The sequence below is a fragment of the Cimex lectularius genome, unplaced genomic scaffold (genome assembly GCF_000648675.2).
Source record: "Cimex lectularius strain Harlan isolate CLEC.00 unplaced genomic scaffold, Clec_2.1 scaffold43, whole genome shotgun sequence".
NCBI lineage: Eukaryota > Metazoa > Arthropoda > Insecta > Hemiptera > Cimicidae > Cimex > Cimex lectularius.
In genome coordinates, this window is record NW_019392661.1 from 1,884,668 (window position 1) to 1,905,595 (window position 20,928).

General features: G+C 35.6%; 1 protein-coding gene and 1 non-coding gene across 5 annotated transcripts in view; one reads left to right on the forward strand and one right to left on the reverse strand.

Moving 5' to 3' along the window:
• The window catches only part of LOC106662559 (calmodulin-A-like), a 212,965-nt gene that overhangs the window by 53,307 nt on the left and 138,730 nt on the right, over positions 1-20,928 (reverse strand). For 2 of the 4 annotated variants that reach the window (XM_024224917.1, XM_024224916.1), the window contains one exon: positions 9,256-9,297. The exons of the other annotated variants lie outside the window; for them this stretch is intronic. In XM_024224917.1, coding sequence (XP_024080685.1) covers positions 9,256-9,297 — 42 coding nt within the window. The remainder of the gene's footprint in view (positions 1-9,255; positions 9,298-20,928) is intronic. 4 annotated transcript variants of the gene reach the window in all.
• Trnad-auc lies at positions 19,710-19,782 on the forward strand. Its single transcript has one exon. It is a non-coding gene; the product is annotated as a tRNA-Asp (tRNA).

Here is a 20,928-nt window from a genome sequence, read left to right on the forward strand (position 1 = left end):
GATTTTTGTCCGGCAAGTTGGGTAGAAAGAATGTATAGAACAAGAAAAAATGAACAGTTAAAGAATCTGCACCAAGATGATAAATTTGGTTGGTGTAGTAAAGGAAGGTCATTGCGCTGGCTAGTCCATTCGGGTGGTAATAGACCACGGGGAAGACCTCGTTTAAAATGGCTCCAGGATGCGGAGAAGGAAAGATGGGAATAGGCAGTGGATAAGGAACTGACCGAGGTATCTGGTAGGCTTTATGAATTGACACCAAAGTTCTAGACAGTAAAACCAAAGAGTAAACAAGAACCTAAGTAGAGTCAGACGTGTTTCAACACTTCGGAAAAATGTAGAGGGATGATATAGACACGTTTCAATTTGAGGAAGAACCGCAACTAACCGACCAGCCCACTAAGGATGATCTACCAAGGAGATCTGAAACAATCCAACTCCTGCAGCCTATGCACCATGCAAATTTGAACTTTTCCGATCAATCTGGTGCGCATAATCTCGCTGTTTTGATCTGCCGTACGAGTTTTGTTGCATTACCGAATTTTCAGTGGTTGCATTGTGTTTATTTTAGCCTTTTAGATATATACAACCACTGCGAACGGCAAAATGTGGTAACAGCAACAACGCATAATAGCGAGAATAGGCAGGCCAGGATGAACGTCAGAACGAAGAGAGTGTGTGAAAGAGTGATGTGAACGAGCGAGTGAGAGAGAGAGAGAGAGAGAGAGAGAGAGAGAGAGAGCATAACTAGCACAGCCAAGCAACATAGTGTCGCGTAATAGTAAAGAAAAGAAACTTAACTATGCGTGACTGGTAGAGTCAAGCAACTTAACGACTCCTAACCAGTAAAGGAACTTAGCTTAACTACTAGAGAAAATTAAATTAATGCTATGGAACTGGTAGAGTCAAGCAACTTAGTGACTCCTAACTAGTATAGCAAGCAACCAAGCACTTAGCGTACAGTAACTTGGCGACATTTAATTAGTAAATTCAAGAAACCTAGCGATGGTTAACTAGTAGAATCAAGCATGCAAGCAATTTTTCAGTTTTAACGTCACGAAAAATCATTTAATAGATTATTTGTTTTGTTTAACATAGGTTTTTTTATTAACTATATTATAATGGTTTCTGTTAATCTTTCTCCTGTCCAGCGTGATCTTGACTAATCTGTAGTGGAAAAGATCTACGTATAAACAAAGAATGGTGCACATGAATTTGCGAACTTTCCTTGTACGTTGATATTCCTCTTATTTTCATAGCTTTACAGCCACATTTCTTGACAGAGTCAACGATTTCTGTCTGAGGTTTGTCATTGTTTTGTGGTGGTACTTTAATCGGCAATTGTCAGGTAAGATGCCTATGATCATCTATAATCATTGCCCGATAAATATTAATACGTTTCTTTATATTGTCTCAGACTAAATATTTTAGTCTAGTTTGATATTTTTTCTTCATTTGTTCAGCTGGGACCGTGGTTAGCGCGTCAGATTCTCGGTCCGTAGACCCACGGTCGTTAGTTTCATTCCCACCGCTCCCCTTGCCCTCAAAAAATACTATGTCAATAGATAAACACATTCTCTGGCTAATATGCAAATACCAAAAAGAAAGACCAGTTTTTTGCGAACCCTTCTAGTCAGTGTATCAGGTGTGATGTGCATCATCTTGCTGTTTTGCCCCAGACATTTCTAAATTTCTTAGGCAGTCCAAGTCATGGGCGTCAGCTTGGTCATTTCGGCCCCGAGCGCAAGCGTAATATAACAAAACACATTCAATACGCATTCATACAAATAAATACATTCACACTTATACCTGCATTCATACTTTTTAGTAGATGGACTATTCAATATTCCTCCATCATCAAATAATAACAAACTAATCTAATTGGGTTCAATGGGGTTAACATTTATAAATATTCCGCCATCGACCCAAACAACATACACAGCTCGAAGGGGCGATGGGGATGCCGTTTCACCATCAGCCCCTCCCCTGAGTATCATGAAGAATCATGAGCATGAAATCACTCTAATAAATACACTCACTCATACAAAACACAGAAACGCAAAACACATCTTGAAACTCGCTACCGTGTCCGAGAACCATTCTTAAATCCAGTGGCATGCCTACACGCTCTCTGTATGGAGCCAAGGCATGACACGCCTCTATTATGAGGGACACATCGAGCAACCTTTCTCTGCTTAAGGGGCTTAAGGGGCCTGTGTGTCAACCGCCAATCCTTGCCAATGGCCAATCCTTAAAAAGGGTGAGGACGATGCCCGGTCTCCTGCTCAGGTTCTATGAGGGTCATCTACCGGTGTGGAGCTTACTTTATATTATTTTGATACTTTTATTGCTCCCCGATTTGTCTGAACATATCTAGAACAACAGTAAGCATCTCAAGATATAGATCATTTAAATAACGATGAAATGACAAATAGTTGTTTACACAATGCAAATTCTCTCATGCGCCATACATTACGATCGAGCAGAGGCGATCAAAAGAATTTGAATGATTTAGCGGCTCACGCTTGGCTTTAAAGCTTTCTCTTATTTCTTTGGACGTTTTCGTTTATTATAAAGGCCACTGCGTGATGGCGAACGGTCAAATTTTGGCAGAACGCCCGGCGTCTACAGCCACGTCGAGCAGTTCCACATTGCATACAAATGCGATATTTTTTTTGCCATCCTTTTCCCGATTTCCTAGCTCCTCGTTGAAAATTATTGCCCGAAGAGCATGTTTTATTAAAACGGACCGTTTTTGAATTTATCAAATTTGTACACTGATACTTCTTTATGTGTATGTGTTTTGCCCACTCGTTGCTTACTTTCGGTTGGATATATTATATTTAACAATTTTTCCTTTCAAGAGAATGATTGTGAGTGATTTTTCGTCTTAGTACAATTTTTTAAAATTTTTTCCTTTTTTATAAATATTTTGAACAAACGTGAGGTTTATGTACAGTATTATTTGATATTAGATCCTCATAACATTGATTTAACGAATTGTCTATATTCAAAAAATTGTCATTTTTCACAAGTAATATTTTTGGATCTACACAATTTTGTTAAGATTCTCATCTATAATTATTCAGAAATCGTGAGATGCGGTCTGGTGTGATGTAGGTTTCAGAAATACATTTTCTTTATCGTGCCTACGTTTCGATCTTTATTGAGATCATCTTCAGGGCCTGGGATTTACAAACATTGTTTCCATTTAACAAATACATTTAGGATGTGGAAAAGTGAATTTATATTGGGTTGTCCGGAAAATAATGCAGGATTTTGGTATTAAACAAAAAAAAAGAAACTAGTTACTTTAAAGCAATGTTCTTTAATCAAAATAATTTCCCATACNTTTATATAGATTTTTTTTAATGAAAACTTAAAATCCTGCATTATTTTCCGGACAACCCAATACAATGCAAAATATATTTTTTATATTCAATCAAAGTATTTCCACTCACTCAAAGTGTTTGTCTTCTGTGTAATTGTGCCATTCTTGCGTGTCGTGTTGAGAGTGCCAGTGAGAATTTGCTGTTTATATACGTTGGATTTTGAAGGGGTGGGGAAGGAATAATTATCGATTAACGGTCACTAATTACCACACATTCTCATCTATCTTAAAAAAATGAATTGGCTGAGTAAGAAGAATAAAAGCTATTTGTGCAGCCTTTATTTCACCTTAATAGTTTTGTCTAGGAAGGAAGAAGTCTAGAAATTTTGCTCCTCTAAACTTCATCGTCTTCATATTTATTAATATATATATATATATATGTATATGTATAAGAAAAGAAACCTCCTAGACTTTAGGAGGAGAGATAAAATAAAATCTAGAAGACCTAAGAGAGTCGTAGAGAGAGATAGGAAGTAAGAGAGAGGGCCGGAGAGGGAGAGAGAATGGCGCAATCAATACAGATGTATTCCTTCCCCAGAGAGGTGAAAGATTCATATAAAACAGTCCGTGAATCAATCCCCGTAACAAAAGAAAAAAAATCTGATCTCTGTCGATTGAAAATTTATTACATTTTATCACGGAACCTGAAATTTAGGACCCGAGTTGAGCGTTCCTCATATTATACTTATTACGATATAACGAATTGATTTATCACCGAACTTGATTAAGCTGTAAAGGGAAGTTTTCTCATTGCAACGTTGTTACAGGCGAATAAATTCAATTTGTGCTTAGTCGAAGTTCTAATCTGGGGCGGAACAGACGATCCCGGGCTACAGGGTTGTCCGAGTTAGAGCTGACATCAGAAACAGATAAATTAGGCCGGTTGGATGTCATATTTTCAACTGCATGCTTTGCAAATTGGTTTTCCAAGTTACTGTTAACGAAACTGTTATTTAGCTCGGATTGACACATTTTGAAAAGTTTTAAAAGATGGAAAGTTTGAAGCTTGCAAAATGTACTTGTAGAAAGCACTATTCGGTGCATAAAATTTTCAATTACTGCTTCGTTATTAAGCGCTTAATAAAAGTTAAAAAAATATAATTATAAATGAAACAGTAATACGCTATTATATTATGATAAAAATGGACAATATAAGATGTAATCCACCGATTGATGGATAATTTAATAACAAATTGGGACCTCATTCAACGACAACATCCAACATATGCTAACGGGCTCTGACGTACAATGGTATACAGATAGCATAATCATAATAATCAGAGGTAAATAGTTGAACTATATTCAAAAAGCCTTAAATATAACACAAAATAAAAGGGTCTGGTGTAATATAATTCCTGTTATAAAGAAGGACTTAACATCAAGCTACCCGTTGGGTATAGCGTGCGAGGGGTCAGAGCCCATTACAACATTTTTTCCAAATAAATTTCATTAAAATTCTAAGTGCTATGCCTAGATTTGAACCCAGAACCGTTTGTGTGGTAAGTATGAGTCAGACGTAAAGACGGTTAAGACCACACAGCCACAGCAGTCCTCGGGAAAACAACAAATATAAAACCGGGTAAGGCAATAGTGCTATCCCACAGGAAAAAAAGCTAAACATTATATCGATTAGGTTTCGTGGTCCGATCGAATAAATAAATTCTTTTTAATTAATTAATCTTTAAGTAAGGTATCGGTAGAGATAAAAACGTTTGTGCCACGAGCGGGATTCGAACCCACGACCTTTGCCTAAATACGCCGCTGCCCTAACCACTTGAGCTATCATGACTTCGATCCACTAAATTCGAAAGGTGGGGTTTACTTGGGAAGTTGGTATCCGAGTGGATCGAAGTCACGATCACTCAAGTGGTTAGGGCAGCGGCGTATTATGCCGAAGGTCCTGGGTTCGAATCCCGCTCGTGACACTGACTTTTTTATCTTAACCAATACCTTACTTAAAGAGTAAACATTACAGCTCAAACCAACAATTGAAACATATTTAGGAGTGATTTTTAATCAAAGGTTATCATGGAAACATCAAAACAACCCAGACAGAACTCTGAAGGATATGCCGAAGACTATGTGCCAGATATGAAGGGTGAATAACCATGGCCATACCTCAAACCCATGATAAAATATGCAAGTCACATACGTTGGCCAAAAAAGAAAAAGAAAAAAGAAAGACTGGGAACTACTACAAAAAGTTTAAAGAATAGCATGCTTTAACATCACTTCTGCGTTTAAAACTACACCCATAGCCGAAATGGAACGTCTCAGTTTTCCACCCTTACCAATTCGGTCAGTAAAACGAAATCATCAAAATACTGGAAATACCAAAATTTTCCTCAAATTTAATGTAACTGATACAGCTCAACTATATTTGACTTATCAGAGAAAATAATAGAATTTGACATACAATTATTATTGAAAGGAGAGCAAAATGGAAAGGTAAATCAAAAGCACAAACAACTAGTACTTTTCTATGGCATACAGTTGCCTCAAAAATGGGTAATGGTACTTATATTGCAATATGGGCATAAATAGGCCTTACTAGGAGCACTACATGTCCCTTGGCTCTACCACAACCATCTTAGCTTAATTGTTCGTCATTGAAACGTGTCCACATGAAATAAATAACAATCATCCCAAGGGTGCAACAATCCTAACACTTCCTACGACTCCAAATGAGGGGAAAACATTGTAAATTTTTGACTTATGTTTATTGTATTGTGTTACCTCTTAGCAAATCTGGTTTGGTTTATATGATCATTTTCTATTGATTTGTGTTTGTATAATGAAAAATGAACTTAGTAATGAAAATAATGGATGAGTGATATATATACACTTTTGATTGGTGTGCTTGTATCTGTGGGTTTTGCATTGTTTTTTATTAATAAGATTGGGTTCTCTTTTTACCAGAAGTGTATATATTTTTGTAATTATTAATTTATGAAGAACGTAATTACAGATTGTGGTAAGGTATCGATTTTCCTGTTTCACGGGGTTAACGAATGGTTGGGCGAGGGGGGTGATTGAGCCTTGAAGGCGGTCCTTCCTGTCCTCTAATCATCTCTCCATGATGAAGGATTTCATCAAGATCGAGACCCCATTAATAAACCCCTGGTGGAAACTGGAGTTGTACTTTCGATGAGCTGTGTGTATGTTATTTGATCATGTCGGTCTTCTTTGATTATACGCGATTTGAATAATTAAGAAGAAATCCAAGGACTTATGGAATATGGTATCTCAGATATATAAAATCAGACTTTTTTTTTCTGTTGTTAATCAAATGAAAATATTAAACATTGTAGCACCTTTTTTAAGCGATTTTACAAGTTTTCGAGAAAATATTTACTTACGTGTGATAAAACTAATCACAAGAAAATGATTGCAATGAATATGGTTAGGAATTTTGAAATTTGTAGAATGTTCCATCGTGACAGAAGATTACAACTAAAATAATGACACTACGACCCAGTTTCAATTATTTTCACTCGACAGAAGGTAATTATTTTTTCAATTGCGTTTATTGTTTTTTTTACGACTACGACTGGTGCGACCCAATTCCGAGGCCACGCTATGCCCCGGTAAAATAAAAGAATTTGAAAGGTGAGAGACAGTTCCTATTGCAAGCATCAGCAGCACGACACCGCGAGATGTTTCCCCAACTTCTGAGAAAAGATAAAACCAACAAATGCCGCATAACGATTCTGGGCACCGGCTGAAATTTTTATTAGTTGCAAACGAGAGCGGTTCTTTGCCATTGTCTCTCTGGAGCACCCTTCGTTGAAACAACAACGAAATGCTTTGTTGAAGTAAGATTAATGTGGCCGGCAAAGGAAAGCTCTTGTCTCAACAAAGCAGCCAGTTGCGATTCCCTAATGAATATTACGCCGTTCGACCTTCCAGCGCCGAATTTGATCTGTTAAGAATTTTTTTGTTATTCGTTTTCCGAATGGCTTACTGAAATTGAATGCTGTCTTGGTGTATTACTCAATATACTAATATATTTTTAAGTTTATCTTTGATACAGTAATCTTTTCCGCAAAACCTGATCCAGGAGGGACCTTAAAACCTCCAGGACTTCATGTTTGGGGAATGATTCAAGAAATGAAGGATCAGATTCAACCTAAATAACGTTCACCCTTCGCCGTATCAACTTTCAACCAATCTACAACTATGTTCCTCTCCGAGTACCCAATGCCGTCCGCTATTTGGGACTTTGCACCGACAAAAGACATACTTGGACGCATGTGACTCAAAAAACAGACGATATTAGTCAAAAGACTGCTTGACAACAGATCGAAACTATCACTACAAAGCAAACGCATCATTTACCCATCACGTCTACAACAAATCGTCCCATAAATTCAGTCACTCCAGTCTAAAATCCTTCTAATCATTGCCCAAGCTCCCTAATTTGTATACAACCTTACTAGCAACACAGATGTTCAAATCCCCGTCCTCGAAACCGCGAGACGTTGATACAGTCACTTTCACAAAACCCTGGCCTTTCATCCCAACACCCAAATCTAACTCCTTTCATCCCCAACCCTTCCTGACAATCCTTTTAGACACCCAAAGCACCGATAGTTTTGCGATTTCCTCTTTAGTAAGGAAAGTGATTAGAGTTGTGTTAGGAGTGTAATTAATGGATTACTTCTCCTCTTTTATAATTTTATAATGTAAAATTCATAAAGACAATAAAGTTCCTTGTAAAGCTGTGGTAATAAATTATAAAAAGGCTCGACAATTTTGTTTTTGTTTTAAACAAACGTAAGAGTTGGTGGACACGAGGAAAAAACGATCAAACTGACATCGTTGAATAACTCAGTGACAACAAATAGGTAATATTTTTTAACATTATTTATTTTTGGCCTTATGATTTTACATATTAGCCAAACAAGGCTAATTGATTTGTGTATTTAAGGGAAAGGGGAACGTGAAAAACTTCAATGGGTGTCGGTGGGAATCGAACCCACGACCGTAGGGTTTACGAGCCGGGAGTGTGACACGCCAACCGCCCGCCCACAGCGGTTCCTCAGTTATAATAAAATGTTAATAATTTATTTTTGAAAAATATTTTTTTAATTTTATATGAACAGTGTTCTATTTTATATAGATATATTTAATTCTAAACTAGGCAAGCGGTTTTACTAATTTATGTTTGTGGTAAGAAATATATCAATACTAATAACAATATACCGACCACCAATAAAACTTCATAAAGGTTTTACCAAGTATTAAAATATTGACTCAATGAGAAATAATTTTGCTTTTACTAAATGTAAGATTTCATTTAAATTTCTTTAAAAAAGTTGACCGCAGAGTTTCTGAAATTCTATTCTAGTGGAAAATAAAAATCGTGCAAATTGTAGCGGAATATACTGCTCTGAATGTTTAATCTACTTATTCTACACTAGATAGAAAAATTCCATGGTTTTATCTTAAAAAAACTTTTCAATCATCTTAAATAATGTATTAAAAATGTATTCACGATTTCATGCTAGATGCTTAAAAAAATGTTCAACAAAAGTGTTATTAAAAATCGAAAAAATGTAAAAGAAACTATAAACTACAAACTAGTCTGAAGATGATCGTGCTTGTTGCATGAATCAACATGCTTTGTGTAAATCTTGTAAATTCCACTGTACTGCAGATTGATTACTTGCTGGCATTTCGAGCTTGTCAAGATTGCATATCTGGCAATGGTTTGATTGGTTCGAAAGCTTAAGATAATAAAAATGAGGAAAAATTCTACAATTGTACCAACTATGTAACAGCCGAAAGAAAAAAAAGGTAAATCTAGGCCCTAGGGGCCGAACAGAGTTCGTTGATTTCCGTTTTGGCTCTGAATTCCAATGTACCTGACTGAGGCTCCTAAAGCTACTTGTACTCGCACTTCTCGCCTGGAAACATAAAAACAAAAGAGAGAAGAGTGAGAGAGAGAAAGAGAAAAGATTAGAAGAAGGTGAGGTGAGTGTGCTCTGTCTTGTGCTTTCTACTGTACTGTGTTATTTCCTTAAAATAAAAAATAGAAATACATTAAATAGAAGTGGTACAGAAAAAACAAAAAAGAAACAAACATATACGCTAAAGTTTATGTCAATTAAAATTATCTATATTTTTTAAATAAAATGCACTTTCATTGTTGATCTAGCATTTTGCAAAGTTTTCATCATAATTATCACTTATATAACTAATATCACATTTCCATTTAGAGAGGAAAACTAATTCAATAATGCAAATAATAATAATGGTAAACAAATACAAGTAGAGTATTGTAATTACCGAATTATTACTGCTATTACATGTTTTTACCGCCAATAAACAATGTTTTTCTGGCAAGAATGTATGTGGTATGTATAATATTGGTATTATTATTGTAAAATAATAAATACGACATTATATAAAATAATGGTGAAATTAATATTTATACGACCAATTCGTTAGTAAAATTATATCGCTTTATGACTGAATGTTTTCTTTGTATAAAATACATTTTCTTGTAAATTTATAATTTTGTAGATTTTTTAAAATTTTAATTATTACATAATATCAGTTATTTACTTAAAAATAAAAATGTATATAATAGTGTTAAAATTTTCTTTTAATTTTTTAAATAGTGGTATTCAAATAATAATTTATTAATTAATTATAGTAATGGAAAAAATAGTTCAAATATAAAAATAAAAAATACAGTAAAACGATATTGTTTTACGGCAGAAATATGTTTTTGACGGTTATGCTTGTTTGAATGCTTAATACACCAAATATTTGTGGTATTTGTCGAATTAGAAGGCTCATTACTTCAACAAACCGCCCATAAAAATATTTCTTTTTGTTATAAAAGGTACTTTCATTTAGGAAAAAAGAATTAGAATTAGAATTAGGATTGCGAGACCTCCTAGGAGGCCTCTGGCCTCTCCCTGATAGATAAGGGGGAGTCACCCACCTTGGTACATAAGCGACTACGAGGTTGGGCTCTGGTCGGGCGCCATCGACTTCTTTGGTCATTTCGGCGCCCTTACGTTCCCTAAAACTAGTCATTCTCACACTCACTCATACAATAAATACATACATACTACTATATACAAACCCAATCACACATGCATATCCTCTGTCTGGAATCCGGGTCGGAGGGTACTCGATATTCCGCCCCGAACCGGTTTACCGGAGCAGCGGTGGAGCCTTGAAATAATATGCTGCACCGCCGCCCAACATACTTCTATTCTACCAGAAACTAAAGCTAAACTTAAACCTATAAAATAAATACCCCTCTATATACAACCCATAATCCCAATATCTGTTAGAAACCTAAAAAGTTTGTCCTTGAATTCGCTGCCATGCTCGAGCATTCTTCTATAACCCGGCGGTATTCCATTTCGGTCCCTATACAGGGCCAAGCTGCGACACCCCTCCAACACATGCGACACCGTGAGTCTGTCTACTTGACATGCTGGGCACCTAGATCGACTCGAGCCAACCAACAGGTACCCATGAGTCGCACGTGTGTGGCCTATCCGCAGGCGGGTCAGGACAACGCTTTCCCTTCGAGATATCCCCTCCGGGCTCCACCGGTCGACCGTCGGCTTAGGAAAAAAGAATTGATTTAATTATGTTATATTGCAATTATGCAAATTGTTTTAAAAAATTTTTTTATATCTAAACCCTGAATGCATTTATCAAAATTAGCAAAACTATAATCAAATGCAAGAAAATTACTTTAATAATATTAAGTTTCAAAGCATACTTTATAGTGGTTATAAGAATTATTATAAGAATTTTATGCCTGAACCAGATAATGCATATGGTGGCATATAGAATGTATAGGGAGTTTTCATGCTTTGGTTGAAATTCATTTTAGATAGAGTATTTATTAGCGCGAACCTTCAAGTTTATGAGAGTTTGTGATGGAATATCGAGTACCCACGGACAAGTAGTCTAGGTTATTTATTTTGGTATATATTTGCAGTGAAATAGGGGGTATTCACTTTCTTAATATCAAAATCCCTGGTGACTAATCGATTACGTGAATGTATTTATTTGCGCGAGCGGTGTGTGGACCTAGACGATGTAGAATATCGAGAACCCACAGACCTGTGGGACCAATTTGATTAACTTTGGATATTGAATGCAGTGATTTTTATTCTCTGTGAATGTATTATTGCCGTTAATGAAGGGAGGGCGTCAAGACGAAAAACCTCAGGCTTACATAAATTTAGCGTAGTTGTAGGTGTGGGGTCTCAGCATTATATCGAGAACTGTTGAGTCCCTTCAAACTTAGATTAGGTAATCGTTTTAATTGTATGAATTTGTATTTTAATTGATTTAGGACGTTTTAATAACGTGCAGAAGGGTTAAACATGAAAGGTAAAGGTAATTTAAAAAAAAAAATCGAGATAGTAAATACTGAAGGAGCCGGCAATGGGCAGTGCATTCAGCCGGCCGAAAAAGATTAAATTTCAGGAAAAAGCAGCAAGTAAAACGCTCTTGAAAATAGAAAAAATAAAAAGTGAACTACATATTATTCGCAGATAAAATGATAAATAGATAAATATAGAACTATTTTTCAATTAATTATTGAGTATAGATTCTTTTGTGGTTTTGATCCAGTTCATGGCAAATTTTACAAGACATTACGAAAACATATCGGAAATGTTGTCTAATGGCCGGACTTCATTTTGTGACCAATTTTCCTAGATAAAAAAAGAATTATTTCACTAAAAGACGGCACTCCTGATTGATCGAAGTGACATGATGTAACGCGCTTTTAAGTGAAATTACTGTCAAAATGTTTTCAGCCGCAGCTCGTTTCGCTCGAAGATAATGGGATACAATCCATAAAGGCAAGGTTGCGATCAGAAGGGCACAAGTACACCCATTGACTTTATAGGGGCGAATCCGTCAAAGCGGCATCCGACGATAGTCAATTTTACCTTCGCAGGATAAAACTTATCCGATGTCCCGAGACTGAATACTGATGCGTTTTGATATACGTATCTTCCGCGATATCAGTTTTCTTTTTATGGGTACCGCGTATTTCTTCTTCTGCTAACCCTCAGGAGTACTACAATATTGTCCTGCAGATGTTTTCTATTGATCTGTATCACAAACTTGACACGACTCATAAGAAAAGGGCAAACTTATTGATCCTGTGAATACAAAAATGAAAAAGAGTATTTTTAAGTGGACTGTATTAATTTGTTTCTATATTTAGTTCGTCGGTACTGGAAAAATACCAATGCAACCCAACCTCACGAAAATATAAGGTTTTTAAGTCACATGGTTCTAGGTGAAGGATATTTGAACTTTACAGACTGAGATTTATAAATTTGAAATATAATAAGCGATTGGCTTTCTTATTTTTTAAAATTTTGCTTGTTATCCCTGTCGCCAAGCCGTTATTATCTATACAAAGTTGAGAAGCCGCACGTGATTGTTTCAATCTGCAAGATATCTATTTCTTGAAATATTACAGGCAAGGCATTGTACCATTAAGCACCTCGAAAGGTGCAAATCATCTCAAGTCCGTAATTTGCCTTTTAGCGGTTTGAAGGCAGTCTTTCCACCACTCGGAAATGCTTTTAACAAAGCGGTCAATTCACTCAATGTTCCCGATTCGACCAGCAAACAGCTTTTAAGAAGAGTCCGGCTGTGAATTGAAATGAAACATTTTCCCGGGATAATTCAAATTTTGCACTTTCTTAACCCAGTCAAAAAATGACCCGATGCTTTACAGAACAGAAGCATCTAGAGAATAACTGCTTGTATCTGTGCTTAATCACTTAAATAATACAATGTTCTATTTATTAAGTATTCTGACTTTTTGAAATCATCAAGAGTAATTGATTTTTAAAAGTTCATTGCAACCCAAGAAGTAGATAAGAACTACTTTCTTCTTTCTTCGCGAACAATCAAGAAAGGATTAATCCAAACATTCTTTTGAATCGTATCTACCCCAATTCTTGACTTTTACACCTAAATCAGGCGGGGAATATTGATTTTGAAGTGAAAGTTAGAGTGGAAAATTAGTCAGAGATCGTGAGATGCGGTCTGGTGTGATGTAGGTTTCAGAAAAACTTTTCTTTATCGTGCCAACGTTTCGATCTTTATTGAGATCATCTTCAGGGCCTAGGATTTACAAACATTGTTTAAATTTAACAAATACATTTAGGATGTGGAAAAGTAAATTTATACAATGCAAAATATATTTTTTATATTCAATCAAAGTATTTCCACTCACTCAAAGTGTTTGTCTTCTGTGTAATTGTGCCATTCTTGCGTGTCGTGTTGAGAGTGCCCATGGCCCGAGGGCGAAATTTAAATATCGATTAACGGTCACTAATCACCACACTGAGTGTAAAATGTAACTATTGTCGATGCAAAATTCCTTAAAGTATTTAAATTACTAAATCCGCCGGTCTTTCAATTTAAACCAACAGTTTTCAAAAACCCTTTTGATGTCTGTTAACCTGTTTAATATTTCTGAGACTTGTCCAATTTAATGTCGAGAAATTCGATAAAATGGTCCTGTTTTTTTTTCTTGTAAAGTGGGAATACTTGTCTAATTTTTATAGGATGTTTATGATGACGGAAGTAACTACACTTCTGCTCCTTTCAAGTCACCGGCTCCTTACGCTTTGTTTAACTTTACAGCCGAAAAAATCTTTGCTAGTTGCAATTTAATCGTGTCGGGCCAGAAATTAACTCAGTCCTTTCTTGTTGGAGAAAATTGTTCGGGCTTGTCAAGGGAAAAAGTTAGGTCACGTTATGACAGCTTTTTACCCACTTCGAACATAGACTTTATCCTTGGTGGAAAATATAAAGCTAAAAAAGCCTGTCCAGAATGTTCAACTACTTAACAAGGTATACAGGATCTGTAGTAAAAATTGTGCCACTTTAAGAAACGGATTTAATGGCAATCGCAAATTCGAAAACGTCATAAAAATAATTCGTTGGTGTAAGTTATTATTTATAATTTTTTTAAAGTTTTATTTATTGTTTTCCGCAAAAGACACACACTTAACAATTAGTTGTTACTAAAAGATCTGGCAGGAATTTGTCAAATCACGGGGATAGAGCTGGGGGAGAGGAGCCGGCCATTGCCTGATTGTTGTTGAGGTTTCGGGTTGGGTTAGGAGGTCACAAGGCCACTTTTTAGGCGGCGTGGAGAATTTTGATTGATGGGAAACTGAAGACGTTGGGTTAGTGGATCGGTGTGGGAGGAGAGTTTAGAGTGGAAGTTGTGGAATCGTGTTTAGATCATGCCCCTCAGAATTGGGTCATCTAGGTCTTTGTGGATGGTTTAGTTAGTGTCATTGAAAGAAGCGTTGAATATTCGACGAAGGACTAGATTGAAAGGATTCGATTCTTTGAATATTGGATGGTTTGCTGAACCCCACAGTTCTCCGTAAGTTCAAATCGTTTTAATTAATGTTTTGTTAGTACTCATTGTGGATTTGGGTCGTAGTATGCGTCTGAGTTGCCTGTATATTTGATTCTGTTCTTGTCATTTTTGTTTTATGTGTATGTTCCTTGTAAGCCTGCTGCCCAAGTAGAACCAAAGGCAGAGATGATTATGTGTGGTGGTACCTTACTGTGTGTGAGCACTGTTGGGCAGATACTTCTATGTGTGAATATCACTTTTTGGCATTTTTGTTAGCTTGATGCGCGACCGACTTCACCAGTTGGTATGAATTGGGGTTATTTTTGAGTTGTTTTTGCTACAAGGATACGATGTGAGTAGAGGATTGCGGTGACGTCCGTGAAGGAGGGTGCATAGGTTTGACAGTGGTATAGACTGTGCAGAGTATTGGTCCTAGGATACTCCCTTGTAGAACGGCCTTGATGAACTTGATGTCTGAAAATTCAAAGCCAATATTTATAAACAATTTTTTATTATTGTATTTTATTAGAAATGTGTGGTGATTAGTGACCGTTAATCAATATTTAATTAGAAATCGTGAGATGCGGTCTGGTGTGATGTAGGTTTCAGAAAAACATTTTCTTTATCGTGCCAACGTTTCGGTCTTTATTGAGCCCTGAAGATGATCTCAATAAAGATCGAAACGTTGGCACAATAAAGAAAATATTTTTCTGAAACCTGCATGACACCAGACCGCATCTCACGATTTCTAAATTTAAAAAAAGTATTTTATTAGTATTATACAATATTTGTAGCTTAATTGTTTCACATCTTTCTGGTCTTTCTATTTTTTTTATTTTTTTATTTTTTAAAATTTTTTTTAAGAGGGTTCGCAACAGCAGAGGTCATATAAACCCTCAGGATGCCGGTGTTTTTGAAAAAAAGCCCATGTGTAAGTATGTCGGGTTCGAATGTAGGGCCGCTGGATTCGAACCCGAGACCTTTACCTTACAGTGATGAGCGCCGTGTCAAAGACTAAACCTTGCGGCCACCGAGTCCCCTATCTGGTCTTTCTATTCTCTCTGCTTTTATCGTTTATCGCAGAGGTCCACAAAATACACAAACGTGGAATGTTGAATAAGAAAGCTATTGGACGTTAGGGTGAGTGTTTAAAGTATTGTGGATGTTTATTATCTGGTTTGAAAAATGTCTTTTACAAAATGTGACGTGACAATCATTGTGGATTGTTTAGCATGAAACGTAAGTATTTTCCATTGGATGGATTCTATCTTCTAGAAAATGAATTTTCTCGCTGATCCCAAACTGTAATTATGTCCATATCGGTCTCAGAAAAATATTTGTAAACTGTGAGTTTGGTAGTGCAGATCAATGGCCAAGTAACCTAAGGAATAGGTTGTACCGCCTTTACGTTACTGTCTAATCGGCCGTCTATGGGGATTTCACTTTAGTCTTTTGTCTGTATATAAGTCTCTGATAGCGACCATTATCTGAGGTAGGAATTTTTTCCATTGAAATAGACAGGAGGACAAGTGGATTTTCGGAGGTTAAAGATGTGGGATTAAGGTTCAATTAATTTTTATCCCCCATTTGCGAGAACAAGACTGTAAAAGGTTTAAATGGAGCTAGATGCTAGACTATCTAGGAACTGAATTAGATGACTACAATTTTTAAATTTGTAAAACTTTCAAACTAAAGAAATTTTTATCAAGGAAACTATCTCTTATTTAAATAAAAACACTAATCTTATATTTTGCTATATTTCCATTAAAATTGTTTTCCACATAAATATTTATGTATGGTCTTCTTTGCCTTTTTTCTCTTATTTGTCATTTTGATAATTTTTATTGGTTTTAAGGAACAAGGAATAGATAAAAGGTAAATATACTTTCATACACCGGGCCTTGTTGATCTTTCACAGCTCTTCGTATGTTGGGACTGAGTTGGTCTTAAAAGAAATTTGAAATCGTCCGTGAAAACTTTAATTATGCCAATCTGTAGACATATTTAAGATTTTTTTGCCCCGATGATGACCTTAAAATAGACAGAAAGCTTGGGAGAAACAACTGAATTTGCTTTTTCATCGATACCACAGAGTAATCGTGAGAAATGAAAATATCCACACATTTATTTAATCTCGGTTATTGTGAATAAAATTAATCATTTATATTTATGGCATAAATAAGTCATTCCTAATAAAAATGGGAAAAGAACCAAGGAAAAATTGAACAAATATGCAGATATTGAGAGAGGATAGATATTGTAGTAAATCAACCCGTTTGTTTAATTTTGTTCAATTTCAATTATTGTGAATAAAATTATTTATGAAAATGTAACGATGAGCTGGGTTATCGACCTACTGGAAACATGAAGTTTTTCGAAGGATCTACGGAAGAGGTCAACACAGGGAAAAAACTTCCTTTCAGTTTTCGCCGAGCTTTCGACAGTTTTTATACTGTCATCTTCAGGGCCTGTTTTATTATCATATAAACACAACAATTAAAAACATGAAAAAACAATTGCACAAAAATTGAAAATTTGATATATCTTAATCTTAATTTAATCTTAATGGGGAAATAAAAAGAAACATGGTGTCGTGGGCACCAAAGTACATTACGTTTTTTGGTGCTCAGCATCTAAACATTATTTACAATTTAATAAGTTAATAATTAAAAAATTACAACTATAAGTACAAGTGAAAACGTGGTCGAGAAAAGGTTACCTCGTAAAAGTCTAAAAAACTAGTAAACCATCTTTTGTTTTCAAGTTGTTTCTTCAGGAAAACAAAAGATGGTTTACTAGTTTTTTAGACTTTTACGAGGTAACCTTTTCTCGACCACGTTTTTACTTCTACGTATAGTTGTAATTTTTTAATTCTTAACTTATTAAATTGTAAATAATGTTTAGATGCTGACCACCAAAAAAAAAAAAAAAAAAAAAAACGTAATGCACTTCTGTGCCCACGACACCATGTTTCTTTTTATTTCCCCATTAAGATTAAAGTAAGATTAAGATATATCAAATTTTCAATTTTTGTGCAATTGTTTTTTCATGTTTTTAATTGTTGTGTTTATATGATAATAAAACAGGCCCTGAAGATGACTGTATAAAAACTGTCGAACGCTCGTCGAAAACTGAAAGGAAGTTTTTTCTCTGTGTTGACCTCATCCATAGATCCTCCGAAAAACTTTAAAATGATTTATGGTTATTATGGCATAAATAACCAGTTTTTATCAATAAATAGTAGAACAAAGGAGAAAAGCGATCAAATTTACGGAGCGCGAAACGAAAAGAATGGCTATTTCACTATATTTGTTTACTTGCAATTTTTAAATAAAATAATATATATAGAGGGAGTTCGAACCAAGAAATATTTATTAGCTTTCCATCGAAGACAATTAGAAAATAGGGAAATTATGAGTTATTTATTTTTGTAACATGTACATAACTTTACCATACTACAATAAAATCAATTGTTCCTTATTTTATTAGTATTGGCACAAATTCCTTTTTTCACTTTTTGCTCAATCCAATGAAACAGGGATCAGTAATATATTTTGAAAGTGTAGTAGAATTATTGACTTTAACTGATTTAGTGGTTTGGTATCTTGCTATTCTTTTAGCTAATCGTTTATTTTCCAAATGTAAATTAAATTTCTAATATAATGTATTTCTCCTGTATCGATGGTTAACTAATTGCTGATCAAACAATAAGTTTAATTAAAATTTAAATAAATTAAAAGAAAATACACACACACACACACACTCACACACACTCACACTCACACACACACACACACACACACACACACACACACACACACATATATAAATGTTGGAGATGAACTTACACAAATTTACAAAATTATACAAATTTTTTAGTTAACAAAGAGAGTTAATGATGTAAAACCGTGAGGTTGACGTTGAATTTCAAATGGCTTTAACGAGAATGATTTTCACTTATTTTCATGTTGAGGATTGGGGTCTGTTCATCGCCTAATTGTTCCAATTGGCTCTATGTATACAAACGGCCACTAGCAAACATTTTTAAAATTTTCTACTAGTTGCACGTACTCACAGGGCACGATTATCATCGTTTGAACGAACGCCTCATAATTTGGTTAAACTAAGAAACGCCCTGTAAAATATACATATCCAAAAGGCGTCCAAACATGCGATTTAGACAGAGGAACGGCTTTTGATTATGATTCGGACGGTTTAAAAATATAATAGCGTTAACTGTAGCGTCTAGTTTTCTCACTTGCCTTGGATCAGGGCCAGGAGCGCACACTTAAACACGATCTATTTTATTAATACAATACCTTGGCTTATCGTAGTTTCGAAATAACGACTCGAACAATATCAAAGTCGCAGTCCCTTCCAAATCCTTTTAGGCTATTTTTAATTTTGATGAATGGTTTGTTTACTTCCCCTTTTAAAAAAATCAAGTCTCAATGTTTAGTACTTTTAAAAATCGAATGTGTTGGGGAAATCGTAAATCAAGTGAATTGGCTAAACATTTAAAGATTTACGATTATTTTATCATCGTTGATAATATAAATTCGAGCTGGGATTAATGCTTGATACTTTGTCTTCGTTTCAATTTATTGAAGGTTGTTTCGCCAATCTTGCAGCATTTCTAACGTTTGTTATATACCCATTATATTTCGTGGTCCGATTGACCAAATAACTTCTTTCAGTTAATTAATCTTTATGTAAGGTATTGGCTGAGATAAAAAAGTCAGTGTCACGAGCGGGATTCGAACCCACGACCTTCGGCCAAATACGCCGCTGCTCTACCACTTGAGTGGCTTCGGTCCACTGGGACACCAACTTCCCATCACAACCCACCTTTCGAATTTTCCCTCCTTTTTGCCATTTTTCAAATTTCGAAAGGTGGGTTGAGATGGAAAGCTGGTGTCCGAGTGGATCGAAGTCACGATAGCTCAGGTGGTAGAGCAGCGGCCTATCAAGCCGAAGGTCGTGGGTTCGAATCCCTCTCGTGATACTGATTTTTTTATCTCGACCAATACCTTACATAAAGGTTTATTATATAGTTTCATTATTTTAATAAATTTGTTTTACGTGGACTGCCTTGATGTGCTTTTGTTGGAGCAGGTGGTTGTTGTCTCTTTCTCCATACACATACGTCTCAGGTACCGAAAAGAAGGAAGAATCTGCTAAGGATGGAACGTCCCAACCTCAGGGCATACCCACCGTGATCTAGCCATCTATCGCCAAAGTGCAATAAAACGTTAACTCTCAGATATCGAGAGGTCGGTCACTAGGTAGTCTTCGATGATCATCCTAACCCCATTAAGAATAAGCTAGAGCTCTTACTTTTGGACCCGCGTGTGTGTCCAGCTGAGTTTTGAGGGAGTTGCTCGATGTGCTCCATGTGATTGAAATGCCTTCGATCTATATGAAAATCGTCCTTGAGCAAGGCAGTCCCCTATTAAGATATTTGGAGGTAACAGGATAGTTTTATTATATAGTTCTTGGTAGATATCACGTTATGATTCCTTTTGTGTGTATTGTGATTGTATGTGTTTGTTGGTGTGAATGTTAAACGTGGTGGTGGCAATTGTGCTTTACACAATGCATTGTTTTGACAGTTCGGGCGTCATGAGAAACATCACTTGACAACACGTGACATGTTATGTAAATAAATATCTAATAAGACACCTGATGGACGAATCAATAGAATAAAAAATTATATACAGCATTAAATCATAATCAATTTTGATAAAACGGAAAAACAAGGAGAAAACATTCAGACGTTAATCTTAAAAATTTTCATATACTTCATCTAACTGAAGAAAGTTTATATTTGTTTTCACTACCCAGTTAGAGCAATCGTTTTAGATTTATTTCAATATTAGTACCGGCTGAATGTGGAGTTTTTAGAGACAGTGGTCGAGGAGGAAGACAAAAAGATTACTATTGAGTATGTTGTCTTAAGAATGTGCTGAACGTTTGACGTAATTTGAATGGAATCTTCAACTGCTTCCTGGAAAAGGAATGTTCAGTTCCTTTGAATACGGCCAACTAAAGGGATAAATCAATGAAAAAGGTCAGCATAAATGAACAGAATCGGTAGCCGTTTTCTAACTACAACTCTCAAACATGATATTTTATTGATATCATTGCCAAA